Raw genomic sequence first — 16,133 nt, 5'->3', positions numbered from 1 at the left:
CTTGATTTTATTACTTTCCTTTTTTTTCTTGGGCTTTAATTGATAAAACAGCAGAGTGTATTTTCAATTAAAGTATATATTAATTTGCAAAAAAATAATCTTAGATACATCCTGAGTATTTTACTAAATCAAAAACCTTATTTTGTGGAAATGACTGTCATTTTCATTGGATAATCTTCTATTTTCTTCAAATAGAGATACACTAATATTCATCAAAATGCAATGCCATAATATAATTGTCCTTGAATATGTGCCAACCTTAGTATCTTCCAATATTAAAATCTAAAATTATCGATGCTTTTTTTTTTAATGAAATCTAAACGATGCCAGCTTTTCACTTGACTAGATTGCATGAGGCCATTTTTGGGTATAGATAAATTAAACTAATTAGCTCTCCTAAGATGTGATTTCCAATAGAAGACAATTGATGATTATATTTTTCTTTTATGTTTTTCTTTTTTTTACAATTTTAATAGGTATTTACTTCATTTACATTTCAAATGCTATCCTGAGAGTTCCTTATACCTTTCCCCCTTCCTCCTGCTCCCCTATCCACCCACTCCCACTTCTTGGCCCTGGTGTTGCCCTGTACTGGGGCATATAAAGTTTGCAACACTAAGGGGCCTCTCTTCCCAATAGTGACTGACTAGGCCATCTTCTGCTACATATGCAGCTAGAGACAGGAGCTCTGGGGGTACTGGTTAGTTCATATTGTTGTTCCACCTATGGGGTTGCAGACCCCTTCAGCTCCTTGGGTACTTTCTCTAGCTCCTCCATTGGGGGCCCTGTGTTCCATCCAATAGCTGACTGTGAAAAGCCATGCAATACCTCTCCTGGGCATATATCCAGAAGATGTTCCAACTGGTAATAAGCACAAATGCTTCACTATGTTCATAGCAGCCTTATTTATAATAGCCAGAAGCTGGAAAGATGTCCCTCAAAAGAGAAATGGATACAGAAACTGTGGTACATTTACACAATGGAGTACTACTCAGCTATTAAAAACAATGAATTTATGAAATTCCTAGGCAAATGGATGGATCTGGAGGTTATCATCCTGAGTAAGGTAACCCAATCACAAAAGAACTCACGTGATGTGCACTCACTGATAAGTTTTGGCCCCAAAACTTAGAATAACCAAGATACAATTTGTAAAACACATGAAACTCAAGAAGAACGAAGACCAAAGTGTGGACACTTCGCCCCTTCTTAGAACTGGGAACAAAACACCCATGGAAGGAGTTACAGAGACAAAGTTTGAAGCTGAGACAAAAGGACGGACCATCCAGAAACTGCCCTAACCAGGGGTCCATCCCATAATCAGCCACCAAACACAGACACTATTGCATATACCAGCAAGACTTTGCTGAAAGGACCCTGATATAGCTGTCTCTTGTGAGGCTGTGCCAGTGCCTGGCAAACACAGAAGTGGATGCTCACATTCAGCTTTAATGTTTTTCTAAAGAGGTACAAAATATCAAATTTGAGGCTCACTGATAGCATTCATCTGACCTCTCTGCATGGTATTTCTCAGCTTTCCATTTTCCTTAGTCCTCAGTTATATATATTTTTATACAAATTAATTTTTATGAGCAATCTCAAAGCTGTTTTTAGACAGAGATGGAATGTAAATATATTTATGTCTGTTTACACACAAGCATACAATGCCTTCAATTAGTTTCTGGGTTGTCATAATTCTATTTCCAAACCAGGAACATCAACATAGGATTATTCAAACTTTAATTAGTTTTCTTGTGAAAAGGAAATCTAGGTAACTGCTGTTTCATTACATTAGAAATGCATGAAAACTATGTGTACCTACTACCAGTGTGAGGTCTTATACCAGTAGAAAATGGTAATATTTAGATGCAATAGATTAGATAGTAAACCCACTCCATTTTAAGCCTATTTATAAATAATTTATCCTTGAGTGTAATGATTAATTACATACTGTCATAAAAGTTCCAAAGATAAAATTCTAAAATATCAAGAAAAAATTTCAAAACTATATCCCTAGATAGATTTTATTTGTAATCATTGGAAGAGGAAACGAACCTGTACAAGGATAATGTAAAATTTGTCTAAAAGCATTTACTGTATCACCTACAGTTCTTATAATTAAAAGCTATATATCTGATTTAGTCAAAAACAAAGACCATGATGGAAAGTTCAGGCGATGCCAGTAAACATTTACAGAGCTATAGTTGTTGATGTCTGTGGAGTAGAGTTGGAAAGGCATACACTTTGTCATTACTCTGGATTTCTAATCTTATTAAATGAACAAAAAAGTAAACCACATGGAATTCTTTTACCCTATGACAAATCTGAGGGATCAGAAAAGCAGACACTGCATGCACTACATTCAGGGTACTGCATTTTAGAGCTATTTCCTCAAAAGTGTATAAGAGAGTTTTGTGGTTAGTGCTAATGTAAGCACTGAGAGTAACTCATTCTGAATTGAATTCTTTGGTCGTCAGTGTCCTACCACCTGATTCATCTATCTTTTATGGTCTGCCCAGCTTCTGGGTTTTCATAATGCTTAGCGTAAATAATGACCAACTATCATGACTTCTATACTTTGTTCTGAATTGCTCTGTTACTTGTCTTGCAGCTCCTGTGTATAGTTACATGTTGACCTAAGTTCATGCCTTTCGATCAGCACGTTGCACTCATATATTTATGCATTTATTTACATGTGTCTGTTTATTGGTATATGTTGTGTGTATATTAATAACCAATGAGAAAGAACCCACAAATTTGAGATAAAGGGAGGGACAACTTAGAGTTGGCAAAGTAAGCAATGTAATTATAATCAAACTTAAAATCAAGTTAACAGATTTTTAAATAAACAATTCACACAATCAAAGGTAATGGAAAGTTTTTGTTTGTTTTGGGTTTTTGTGTGTATGTTTTTAGAAAAACATACTTTCTGTATATTCAGAAATGGGTAAAATTGTAGCAAATAAAAATAAAAGGAAATATTTATTCAGTTTCTAGACTTCTGTTGTAAAAATGTTTTGTATGAATTCTCTACAGTCATAAAGAATTTTAGAGTTGTTTCTTCTTAAGCAGGGATTTTAGAGATCAATCAAGATTCATTAAAGGAAAGTATGGTGGCCAAGTGACTGAATCGCCAGTGGGGGTGAAGACCTAATATTCGATTTTTTCTGGAAAATCTCTTGATAATGGGAATATGAACTACCCCTTTAGGAAGGAGGGAACTTTTATAGGAAGGAAGGTGTGCTCAGTATATGACATGCTAGGGAGCTACCTAGTCTAAATCTGGCCCGAGCTCCATCCCCATAAATAGATCTAAGAGCGAATGAAATTTGACTGAGTTTTGCCATTTTTCTCAGAAGGCAAAAGGGTTTTTTTGTTTTGTTTTGTTTTGTTTTGTTTGTTTGTTTGTTTCCATTTCCTGTCTCTTCTTGCCTGTGCTTTTCAGAACATAGCAAGCCTTTCTCTGGTCCTTCAGGCTTCCACACTCTTAACTAAAGGCACATGACCATCTGTTGCCATGTGGCAGACGTCTGTGTCATCGTCTCAAAAAGTGTGACACTTTTTGTTGTGCTGCCTTGTTTTGTTTATCTTTCTTCTTCTTCTTCTCTCCCCCACTCTTCTCTTCTGGGCAATGACACAGTTGATGAGATTTATTGCTTGTCTGCCTGAGGGTGTTTTTCTTTTAAACTCTAGTAAAATAATTCCTGGACCAAAACAAGACGATAAAAAGTAGTACTGTACAACCAAGACCGAGGGTGTAGCAAGAATGCTGTAAAGCAGGGTGAGCTGTGTTTGATCCTGGAACCTTCAGTGGACAGAGACAATAGACTCACCCAAAGTGTTCTCTGACCACTACATACTTATGTTCAGACAGAGGTACATATACAATAAATCAATAAATAAATAAATAAATAAATAAATAAATAAATAAAGCTTAGAGAACTATTGCTGAAGCATAAGCAAGATACTACAAACATATTAAAAATAAACTCTATATAATTGTCACATTTTAAAGGGAACGCATTAGGGACATAGTAGGATTCTGAAGGAATACCAATCATAGTATTTGTGTGTGGAGATTTGCCCTTAACCCTGGAAATGGACAGAAACTACAGACTGTCTGTGAACAATAATGCACTATGCTCATATGCTTAATGTAGTATAAGAATTTAAAATTCTTGTCCTCCAAAGTGGAAATGAAAATATAAACTACTTTTATCAAAATAGTGGGAGAATTTGAAAATAGAAGCAAAGAGAGGAAACGGGATATTGCAAAGCTTACCAAGGCCAGAGTCAGGAAGAGAAACCAAGTCTGTTGGATTTCAATTACAGTGGTCTAGTCACTGGTTTGTTCAACTCCTGTGCAAAACATCCATACACAATACATACTCTTTACTCCCCCTTCCTACCAATTGGTTGTCAAAAGAAACATGGCATTACCTTCCCCACATATTGAGGTTCGGAGCCCATGTACTCTTCCAGCACAAAAAACTGATTCCATACCCAGCCACGTTTAACTCGTTGGAAATGGGATCGTCTCCCCAAAAGGCGGATAACATTTTCTTTTGGCTCTGTGGCTAAAGTCTGTTGGGGCTGTGGCTGAAGTGGTGTTAGGAGACCTCCATCAAACAGGATCCAGAGAAGCAGGTATAAAGAGTTCCTTGTAAGCATTGGCAAAGGCTTTCTCCTACAGAAGAGTAATAAATACTCCGGTATTTAATGTGGAATCGTGGGATCCAGGGTTGAGGTGTCTGATCACTGGGCTTTCTGTTTCAGTGCAAGGACAGGAATTTACACATTGATGCTTTGGAAGTTTCTGGTTTATGACATTCCATCTAAGGAGACCTAGAAAATAGAAGATAAACAAACATATATTGAATGTATGAAACCTCAGGGTGACTTTCACACACAATATTGCTACATCTGCTAATGTTTATAAAAACAACAAAAAAAGAATTCTAAATTAATTACTTAGTGAATGGTTGATCTTCTTCAACCTATTACATTTTGGATTAATTACCTTAAATTTTATGCATACTTAAAATGTTCACTTACAATGAAGAAAAGGATGTGTTTTACATAAGATTAGTACACATTGATACTGATTGATCACCCTAAAGAGGGAAGAAATTAATATTAGAAGAATGAATTGCTGAGTTAGAGTAGCATTTGTAGTTCATCCATCTGCATGGTTACCATTGCTTCTGTATAGCTATCCTGTGAGCTTGAAATTTAAAGTATTTCAGGTATTCCTTCTAGTATTGAACAGACATGGTCCATGTTTTCTTTCAAAACAAGGAATGCTGATGAAAATGGTCTTCAAGCATTCACAAGATGTTTTGGTCATGGCTAAATAGACAACGGTTGAAAACAGACAATTGAGATAAAGAAATTTAAATACTCTTGAAGTCAGAAAATTGAAAAGATTATACCATCAAGTTTGAAGATAAATTAAAAAAAGAATGGTATTTCTGCAATGGAAATAATTAACAGGTCACACCTTATATTTAAAAAGAAAAAGGTTTTTCTATTCTTTGTAAACCAAAACCATTGAATATATGGGAATTATTTTATATATATTGCATGTCTAAGAGGGAAAAAGGAGTTCTATTGAATTATGCATTTAAGTGCAAGGAGCTTATATCCTTTTATCATAATAAGCATTTTGAGTAATAGTAAATGTTTAGTAAGTTACCTGGGTAAGAATAAGGACAAGTGTTTATAACCCTGAGTCCTTCATGAAGATTCTCGTGGCACATCTGTGCTGTAATCTCTGTTAGGGTGAAGGAGGTATGACAGGTGGGTAGATCCATGACCGGACAATGTAACCAAAATGGGAAGTCCTGTGCTTCAGCAATATTCATAAATAAAGAGCACAATACTCTTTAGCTAACTACTATATAAGCATTGATATTAAGGAAGACACAATCTTTTGCTCCAGTTAAGGAAGAAACAGGAGGATTATGAATAGAAAAAATAATAGAGACCAAATTATGTCAATCTAAAATTCTATATAGCACATTTTGATAAAAGGTAATTGTATAGCAACAGTACTTTCTGTAGCAAAGTGATTGCATTAGCCAATGTAGTTATAGATAAATAGATAGATAGATAGATAGATAGATAGATAGATAGATAGATAGATAGATAGATAGATAGGTAGAATTTTGTCAGCCTGTCAACTGTAATTCATCCCCAAACTTATTCAATTATGGATCATCCCATGCTGTCAAAAGTACTATTCATAAATGTTCTAATTTAAACATTTGCTATGGTAACCAGTTACTATGTATGAGATTAAGCATGTGGTGGACAGTACTCAAGAAATCTCTGAGTACATTCTACACGGGCACTTCTGAAAGCAAAAAACTTAAGCAGCATGTGGTATTTTGTGAGGTTTATAATTGTGACTCTTTGGTTTGACAAATTCAAAATTATTAGTATCTTACCAACTCTTTCAATTCTGGACAAGAAAATGTTCATACAATGCTAACTTATATTATCCAATCCAATATGGTAAGCACTTGCAATAATTAAGCTACTTGTTTGATATTTAGGAAGCAATTATTAAAATATAAACCCCGTTTTTAATTTCTTCATACAAAATATCTGATACAATACATCACTACAATCTCTATGCTTATTACATGTTAATACAATGTGACTCTCATTTAGATACATTCATACACATATACACACGCACCCACACATATACAGTTATAGTTATAGACATAGATATACTCTTGTTTACATTTGCTATTTTAGTAACTAGAACATTAAATTTAGGTACACAGCTCACATTTGTGGCTTATACTACTTTCTGTTGGCTAGTAGTAGGATAATCCTAAGCTATACCTTCAGCTTCTATATAATAATTTGACACTTAACATTCACAATTAATGTCTAGTATAAACTGCATCATGTCTATGATCATATCCACTAGAAATTCAGTGAACATTTGCTTCTAGATTTTATTTGCTGGCAGAGGCTAAAAAACATATTTCTCTCATACATTTTCAAATTGAATTTGCTAAGCTGAAAAGTATTTTATAAGCAAACATGATTGCAATTTTGTCCTTTAAATGAAATAGAATGCTAGATATTGTCACGGAGTTCACATATACTAGAATCTCAGAATGTCCAGAGTGGAGCACAGTGCTGCTGACCTCAGACACGAATTTCTCTTGTTCCTTTCATATTTTACTACACACATTACCATTATAATTTGCTTTGTCCTTCCCCAGGTTTTCCTGCTTCCTTGTTCTCTTCTTCTCAGTTTGGCTTGCTGTCCTAAGATTTATCTCTCCTGTCAGAGTAGTTGTCTTTTTATCTTAAAGTAGAAAGCTACAAAGTCTCACCTCTAACTGATGAGATACTGTCCAGTGATGGCTATTTCAGGAAAGAGAGTCAGAATTCCTCAGAAAGACAGCCCCTGAGAGTCTACTCATACACATACACATATCAGTAGCACAAAGTGAAATCAGTGAGTTCCAAGAGAGAGAACTAGTGAGGAAGGGAGAGACGGAGGGAGAGAGAGAAGGAGGGAGGGATGGAGGGGGAGGGAGGGAGAGAGGGAGGGAAAGAGAACATGAAAGAGAGAGAGAGAGAGCACATGAAGTTTAGAGTGCAAACTATATACGTGATTAGTAGATTAGGGGATTTATTGAAAGGCATGGATAGAGTATGTATTTGATAAAAAGAATACATCATATTCATGGTGAAATTCTCAAACAAATATACACTGCTATATTTTTTCAGAATACTTGCTAGTTGATTTATTTTTATAACATTGCTAGTGATATACATAATCTACACAAAATCTTTGATCTTTATATCAATCTACCACTTTAATATAAGGGTTCTCTGCGTGTAGAGATATTAACTCATATTACATTACAGTTGACAATCATGAATATAACAGCCCATGTAGACAACTATGACTTTGAACACAAATACTTTAGGTTTTTTTTTTGTTTGTTTTTTTTGTTTTTTTTTTGTTTTTGTTTTTTTGGGTTTTTCGAGACAGGGTTTCTCTGTATAGCCCTGGCTGTCCTGGAACTCACTTTGTAGACCAGGCTGGCCTCGAACTCAGAAATCCTCCTGCCTCTGCCTCCTGAGTGCTGGGATTAAAGGCGTGCGCCACCACGCTCAGCAAATACTTTAGTTTTAATGCTCAAAGGAACATTTATATGCCTATCTTTGCTAATTCTTTGTGGTGTACTATATAGAGAAGGAAAGCTACAAGTAGAAGTGGTATCTGTTTTTATAATTTTCTTCTCCATGATCTACAGTATTCTAACAGTAACCCTTAGTGAATAACTTGGGTGAAGAAGAAATATTGTAGAAAAGAGACACCAGTTTCATCCTGCATGTGACAAGCAGCGTGTTTAAACTCCTGGACTTGAAGGGATGTCCTGTGGCCCACACCTCTAGTTCCCATGCCTGGCAGGTGGAGGCAGAGGGGTCAGGGTCATTGTTAGTTGCATAGGGGATTCAAGATCAAAGTGGACATTTCACATGAGAACCTAACAACAAAACAGGAAAGTGGTGACCAAGTTCCCTTTTCTCTACAAGAAAGGTCAGTTAACCATTCTTATGACTGAAATTCCATATGTATCTTTCCTCAGACTCCCATTTTTCTAAAAGTTAAAAATGGCCACCACAATATGAACCAACCAGATCCCTAGAGCTCTCAGGGACTAAACCACCAACCAAAAGTACAAATGGAGTGATGCATGACTAGCTGCATATGTAGCAGAGGATAACCTTGTGGGACATCAATGGGAGGAGAGGCCCTTGGTTCTGTGAAGGCTCAATGCCCCAGTGTAGAGTAATGCCAGGGAAGGGAGGCAGGCATGGGTGGATCAGTGAGCAGGGGGAGGAGGATGGGATAGGGGTTTTTGGAGGGGAAACCAGGAAAGGGGGTAATAATAATAACCAGGAAATGTAAATAAAGAAAATATCTAGTAAAAAAAATGGCTATGAGCACTATGACAAAAAAGTCAGACATCTACCTTTTGGCTTTAATAGAATTAAACCAACTTTTCATTTTCTTTGGATATATAGGGATATTGGGTTGGCAAGATAATAGAACTAACTGTCCAGATAGTATATTACTGGTTCTGGTAAGTATCCATTAAGTATCTGTGGATAAATTACGTATTGAGAGACCATTGCTAGCTTTTCAAAAGAGACTGTGTTCTATACAGCGCTTCATATTCTACATCTGCAAATAGCAGGCATAGTGTTTACACTGTACACATTTCATAGAGAAATGGTGTAGTGTAGAAGTTAAACTTGTGACTATGACCAGAGTTACAAAAACCCTAAGCAGGATTTATTTCAGTAGAGTAATGCTAGAATTCACACCCTTCGATATTACACTATGTTACTCAATTGTTATTTAATGAGAAACCTGTTTAATGGTTAAAGTCCAAGCAAAACAAAGAGTATTTGCTTAAAAACCTAACCAAATTTTTTTCCCCCACAGAACTGAGCAGGCATTGCGGAATTGCACACCTTGAACTTTCATGGGCTCACTTTGCTCTTCTATGAAACAGAGACATTCAAGTTATCAGGTTAATACAGACACTTTGAAGGGAAGAGATCTTGCATTCCTGCCTTTCACCCTTGGGATGTGAAGAGTTTGCTTAATTCTAGGATGTGGAAGAAAAATAACCACTACTTGACAGAAGTAGTGCACTCCGATGATGGGAAAATGGCCGCCAATTCTCAAAGGTCTCCCAAGAGCTCAGCTCATTAGCCCAGCAAAGTTTCAAAGTGGTGCTAAGACCAGGAGTAACCTTGGGACAGCACAGGTAAGTTCATTTCCAGCTGTGCCTGGCTTCTCTGAAGCTAACCTGAAATATGAATGCAGTTCTGGGTTCAGAGATCTGAGTTCATGACCAGCCCATTCTCCCTGACAGCTGAAGAACTTAAGGATGACTTACAGACTAGGAATCATTAAAAATAAATAAATGGATTAATTAAATAATGAACAGATAGATAGTCTCTGGTGGAAGGCACATTTGTGTTACGTCTTTAAAGAAATCATGTTACAGTTTTGTGCTAAGTAACTGTCAAGTGGCATTAGTACTGGAGAAATATAATACACAAAGTTCTTCTCTATGTAGAACTGCCTATGCCGTTGACTTTAAATTTCATTCAGTTAGAACATGGGCACAAATAATTCCAGGGCCCATCTCACTGTTTTATGGTCATAAAGTCCATATGAATTCCTTTTAAATTTTCAATTCTTCAGGAAGCAGGTTACCCCATATTTTCTGGGTATGATGACACTCACAGAAGACCCCTGACTCTGCTCAGAGTTTTCAAGCATATGTCTTTAAAAATATCAGATCCCAGCAAAGAATTCAAGGAGATGGCATGAGTGGGTTTTTGTGGTTGTTGTTGTTTGGTTGTTTTGTTGTTGTTGTTGTTGAAGTGCTTTTTGGTTTTTTTTTTTCAGAATTGGAAACAACTTCTGTTGGTATAAAATATAGCCTAATATAAGGAAAAGCCATCAAGTCATTAACATGTGTATACTTGCCCCATGACCAAAGGAATTTCGATAAAAGTAATAGCAGACCTCTTCCGTGCTATCTAGCATTTGATGGAGCCCTAGAAATCTCAGAGAGGATATATATATATATATATATATATATCTGGGATTGCCACAAGTGTGCTTTACTCCATGGGCCAAATCTCACTTGAACTGGTTAAAAATGTATGCCTGCCTATTATTCTTCATCTTGTGTGGAGCCAGAATGGCTTTCAAAAGATTTCTGTGGCCTGTTGTGAGTCTGGGGAGGCAACCATCCCTTTTAGTGGAGAAGAAAGATGAAAAAACAGACATCATATATCAGAAGCGTGGAGGCTGTGTATGAAACACACACTGACAAAAACACTCTTTCCAACTCTGTCTCCTGTGCCCAGAGAGATGACAGGCCTGCACTTCCTTGATCAAGGGCTGACTCCCTAATAAAGTACACTGAAATTTCTTTTCCCCAGGGGAAAATTTGTTGGATCTCTTTTAACACTGTCGTAAATTATTTGTAGCATTTGAATACTGCCCATCATAAGATAGTACTGTTTTAATTTGCAAGAGTAACTAGAATTGAAACATTAAAATAACATAAATGGAAGTAATAGTTTTCTGTTTATCAAAATCAGCCCAGAAAACTGATACTGAGAGGCCAAACCAACTCCATCTTGGAACTGGCCTCCATCTTAAAAGAAAAGGAAATGAAGAAAACCTGAGGAATTGGTTCACAGCTGAACCCAGCTCCACCCAAGTGTCAGGAAGGATCACACAAATTGTCCTTGGCCAGAGTTACCCCTAGATACTTTCTAGAAACAGGTAATCCAAGATCAGCATGAGTGTTTCAGATGTACTTTCAGACTGTTTGTGATTGTATATGGTCTTGCTTCAGAGCACCCAACTGAGGGCTTACATTTAGTTAGATGCTTGCCAGGAAGGACCCCGACCACTTACTTCCATTTTCTTTAAACCCTGTTCCAGATGAAAGTTCAGGGCTGCTTCACAAAACTAGCATCTGTGGGCTAGCAGTGAGTAAGTCCAAACTCGAGTTTGTAGTAGAGAGACCCTAATATGATTACATTGGAAATGGCTTATTGGTGTTTTTGGGGGGATTTACGAACACTTCCTGGCACAACAATACAACACTGAAATTATTAAACTGTCAACCATAAACTTAGTTTTCTTTCATGCTATGCTTTGTCATAAAATGTAACATAGTATGTAATCCAATTCTGTAAATTTTGTCCTCTGAATCCTACTTAACTCAGATATAAATATAAACAATAAACTTTTAAACATTCCAGGAAAGGCAGATAATTCAAGCCTGTAACTGAAAGAAAAATATTGTGTGAAGATTTTTAACTTGCATATTTATGGAAACTTTTACTCTATATTCTCACACTAAATTTGCACTTGAATTCATTTAGGGGGCTAAGAATACACTAGACCTCTATTTAGTAGAGTTAGAAAAATATTCTGTGAGATCTTTGTGGTAGCAAAACCTGGACACTTCTCTTGTTAAAACAGAAGTAGATATAGTGCATAGCTAATTTTTGTTGGCATTTTGATAGGACTAGAATGTCTAGAAAAGTAGAAAAGCATACCTGATAAAGTACACAATCCTATACCCAGAGAAAATCACTACAGAATAAAAGATGAAGCAAGGAAAAAACCGGCTTGGACAGAGAGTCTATTTCTAGAGTCCTATGAAGAAAACTTCTCTGCTCCCTTTTGTCACAAGGGACTGGAATATTTAAATCTGTGAGTTCATTACATTTCCTCTAACTGGAACTCTGTGTGTGTGTGTGTGTGTGTGTGTGTGTGTGTGTGTGTGTGTGTGAGTGTGTGTGTGTGCACGTGTGTGTGTGTGTGTATACATGGCAATGACTTTGTCATGTTTCTCTCCTTTTTCACTTTTCTAGAACAGAAACACCAACTTTATTCTTGCAGGATTGAAGGCATAGTTATACTTTTCAGAAAAGCAGATGTGTTTTATGAGTAAATCATCCTGTAATCCACCCTGATAATTAAGGTCCAAATTTACCATGACCAGATAGCTAGTCTGAGTATGACACAATGGATGAATCCTTTTAGCAGCAGAGCTTCCCCTTCTCTGAACTTGGCTTGGGATCCCAATTCCCCACACCCTGTACCTGGGGAGGGGTGAACAGTTCTTGGCAGACATGCACAGGTTCTCTATTCTGGATAAGAACTCACCCAGCAAGTCCCTGGGATTCCTGGAATGCGACTTCATACAACTGACAGAATCACAGAAGTTTACAATCAAGCTAATGATTTTCATTTACCCTACAACTCCTTTCCCCTCTCTGTAATCCCTGGCACACCCATAGTAAAGTGTATGCTTACAAGCTGACCCTGAATAAAGGTATGAGTACAAGCTAAGAACCCAATGGAGGAGCTAGAGAAAGTACCCAAGGAGCTGAAGGTGTCTGCAACCCTATAGGTGGAACAACAATATGAACTAACCAGTACCCCCAAAGCTCGTGTCTCTAGCTGCATATGGAGCAGAAGATGGCCTAATTGGCCATCATTGGGAAGAGAGGTCCCTTGGTCTTGCAAACTTTATATGCCCCAGTACAGGGGAATGCCAGGGCCAAGAAGTGGGAGTGGGTGGGTAGGGGACCAGGGCAGGGGGAGGGTATAGGGGACTTTTGGGATAGCATTTGAAATGTAAATGAAGAAAATATCTAATAAAAAAATTGAAAAAAAAAAGATCATCTATTAGAGCTGTTCCACTGAAAATCTGAAGGGGAGGTCTTAGTCTAGAAGAACTGTAACACTAAGATCCTTGGAGAAGGAAGCCCTTCTTCTTCTCTTGCCCCACTACTCTGCCAGCTGTCACTCCCAACTGGAACTGCAGAATCCCACTCTTTCACGGTTGTGCTTCATCTGTCCAGCCCGCTGTGCAGAGGTCTCTGGACATCATGTGAGGGAGGAAGCAGAGGGCACCACAGGGGGACCTCCAGACACATACCACAGTTCAGATCGGATCTCGGATGACTTGTACTCCCAGAGTCATGATTTGGATCAGATTGAGTAGTGAGAATATGCAAGGTACCAGGCAAATCAAATGTCCAGTCCTGTTCCACAGTATTCTCTGTTGAAGTGGAGCTAACAGAGAGCTTGCCTTTGAATTGGCAAATAGACATTTCTTGGCCGGTATATTGGTTTGTTGTATCCTGTTCTCTTGCTCCAAAGCAGATGTCACGGTGGATGTGTCTGTATTGTACATAGATATCATCCATTTGACACTTCACTTTCCTGATAACATCAGCATTTGCCCCCTTGGATGCTTATAGGTCTGATACTCAGAGAAATAACCATGGAGGTTGATGGAGGATTGGATGGTGAAGGGAGGAGGAATGGGTATAACTAACAGCAATTGGTATGTGGCTTGTTGTTGAATCTAGGGCTTGATATTTCTTTCAGAAGGCCTTCAGCTTAGAAAAGTGACTATGCTGTAAGGTGGCATCATACATGCAAAGTCTCCAAAACAAGAATGCTTTACAAAGTTACTGGAAGGGAAACACCCATTTGTCCTCAAGTAATTCATTCCCATTCGAGAGTCAAGTTCCTCGCATCCCCCCCCCCCAGAGGAAAGAAGCACTCTGCAACTTGGCCCCCATAGAGAACCTCTAGCAAACAATATAGAACACTGTAAACCCCTCCTTAAAATAAATAGGAATAAAAAAAATAAATAGGAATCAATCAATAACTAAAAACAACGCAGAGGAAAGCTATCTTTCCTCTCTCATGCTCACATTGTGATTATATTGGGGTATTAGTCACTTCAGTGAGTCAACTTCTGCTGCCTCCTATAAGTGAAACAAAGATATTCATATGGAGTGATGATTTAGTGACTAGAATTTGTGAAGTCCATTGATTCTAGCTTCATTTCACAGTTGTTCAGGAACCTAAACTATGTCAAAGGCTTGACGTTCAACTGACTTGAAAATGACTGCTACTGTTTCTTCTTACAGTCCAGAAAAAGAAAAATGAACGTCAGCAGGGGCACTTAACCAGTTTTCAGAAACAACAACATACAACATATATATATATATATATATATATATATATATATATATATGATATAATATTCAGTTATATCATTCTAGCATTTAACTTCATTTAAGTAATATAAACCAGCCACCCTAAGATAACTGCAAAACTTGTTCTAATATTTTAAAAATAGATTTAAAAATAACTTTATTCAACAAATACTTCCTAAACTGTTGAAACGCTTGTGCGTGAATTGGCCGATAAGACATTTTATAAACATTAATAAGTACTTATCAACCAAAAAGGATCAAAAGTCTATATTCTGAATTATGTAGAAAAAATAATGTGAAAAGAAGAACGAAGGAATTTGAGTCTTATTAGAGATATGTAATAGGTAGAGATTTTCAGTATAATGAATTATTGGGTAATTCATTCCCTCAAAGATACAATATCTCCATATGGAACACTGGCTGAATAAAGTAAAATATGACCAAAAAGTTTAGGACATTAAATTGGACAGAAATTCTGAATGACCAAAATAAGGAACAATGTTCCAATACAATAACCTGACACATACTTATAAAAAGCCAGAAAGTAGACACGGGGGGGGAGGAGCTGAGAGAAGCCATAGAAGAGTAAACTCAGATTAGTTACAGTTATAGCGATGTGGTAAAGACTGTCAGAAATGTCTACATGTCACATGGGATTAAACACCACTTTTCATTTATTGCTGATTCAAGTTGTTCAGGTTTATAGGCATCTCCTACAGAGCTACAAGCCTACTTTAACCAAATGACATAAATATTTCTACAAACAGATATGAGATATAAAATTATCAACATGGATTCTATAAATCATTTTATCTGTTTAAAACAAATAATCAGCTCATAAGTAAATACCTGAACATTAAACTCTGTGTAGAGCAGCCTTTCTTCTGATTTATTGGAAGGATAGTATATACTCAGGCCTGGAAGTGACATTATAGGATGTTGTTTTGAGTATTAGGCAGTGGCAGAGAAGGGATAAGGGGAAATTCCCAAGTTATCCCAGAATGTTTTCACTTTAATGATTCTAGAAAGTTTGCAGAGCAAACAAGACTCACAATGCCCTTCTTACAATTTACATTTTCTCTAGTGTGAACTCATGATGTGCTGGATGAATTCAACTTCAAATGTAAATCCCCAAAGTGATCATATTAGCCTCCAGACAGTTTTACTGGCTTGTTGTCACTAAGTTCTTTCTTGTTTGCCAATGAGAATTTGTTACCATTTTATAATATACACATTGAAATAATATGTTGCTACATATTACAATTACATACAGTGTTGATTTAGAAATATCTGTCCTTTGATTCTCATTTTCTACAGACTAAGGACGAACTATGAATATTTTCCCTGGGCTTAGCTGATAAATTCTTCTCTGCTTAGTAGATAAAAGTTGTTGCTTTTAATGTGGGTTCCTCAGGAAAGAAACCAGTGTTACATATTCTTTCCTTCTTCAAAACCTGTCTCTTTTTACACACACACACACACACACACACACACACACACACACACACACATACACACACACA

At 36.9% G+C, this 16,133-nt stretch overlaps 1 protein-coding gene across 3 annotated transcripts in view; it reads right to left on the bottom strand.

Annotated features, from left to right (window-relative positions):
- Positions 1-16,133, bottom strand: part of Cdh12 (cadherin 12) — a 1,034,353-nt gene that overhangs the window by 307,427 nt on the left and 710,793 nt on the right. For 2 of the 3 annotated variants that reach the window (XM_029543948.1, XM_021208389.2), the window contains one exon: positions 4,441-4,845. In XM_029543948.1, the coding sequence (XP_029399808.1) occupies positions 4,441-4,671 (231 nt within the window). In that variant the 5' untranslated portion in view covers positions 4,672-4,845. Of the gene's footprint in view, positions 1-4,440; positions 4,846-16,133 lie in introns of those variants that run through there. The other variant, XM_029543949.1, reaches the window with a different exon arrangement.

The sequence above is a fragment of the Mus pahari genome, chromosome 11 (assembly GCF_900095145.1).
Source record: "Mus pahari chromosome 11, PAHARI_EIJ_v1.1, whole genome shotgun sequence".
NCBI classification, from domain to species: Eukaryota; Metazoa; Chordata; class Mammalia; order Rodentia; family Muridae; genus Mus; species Mus pahari.
Note: the sequence above shows the minus strand (reverse complement) of the source record. Positions and strands in the feature narration are given on the sequence as shown.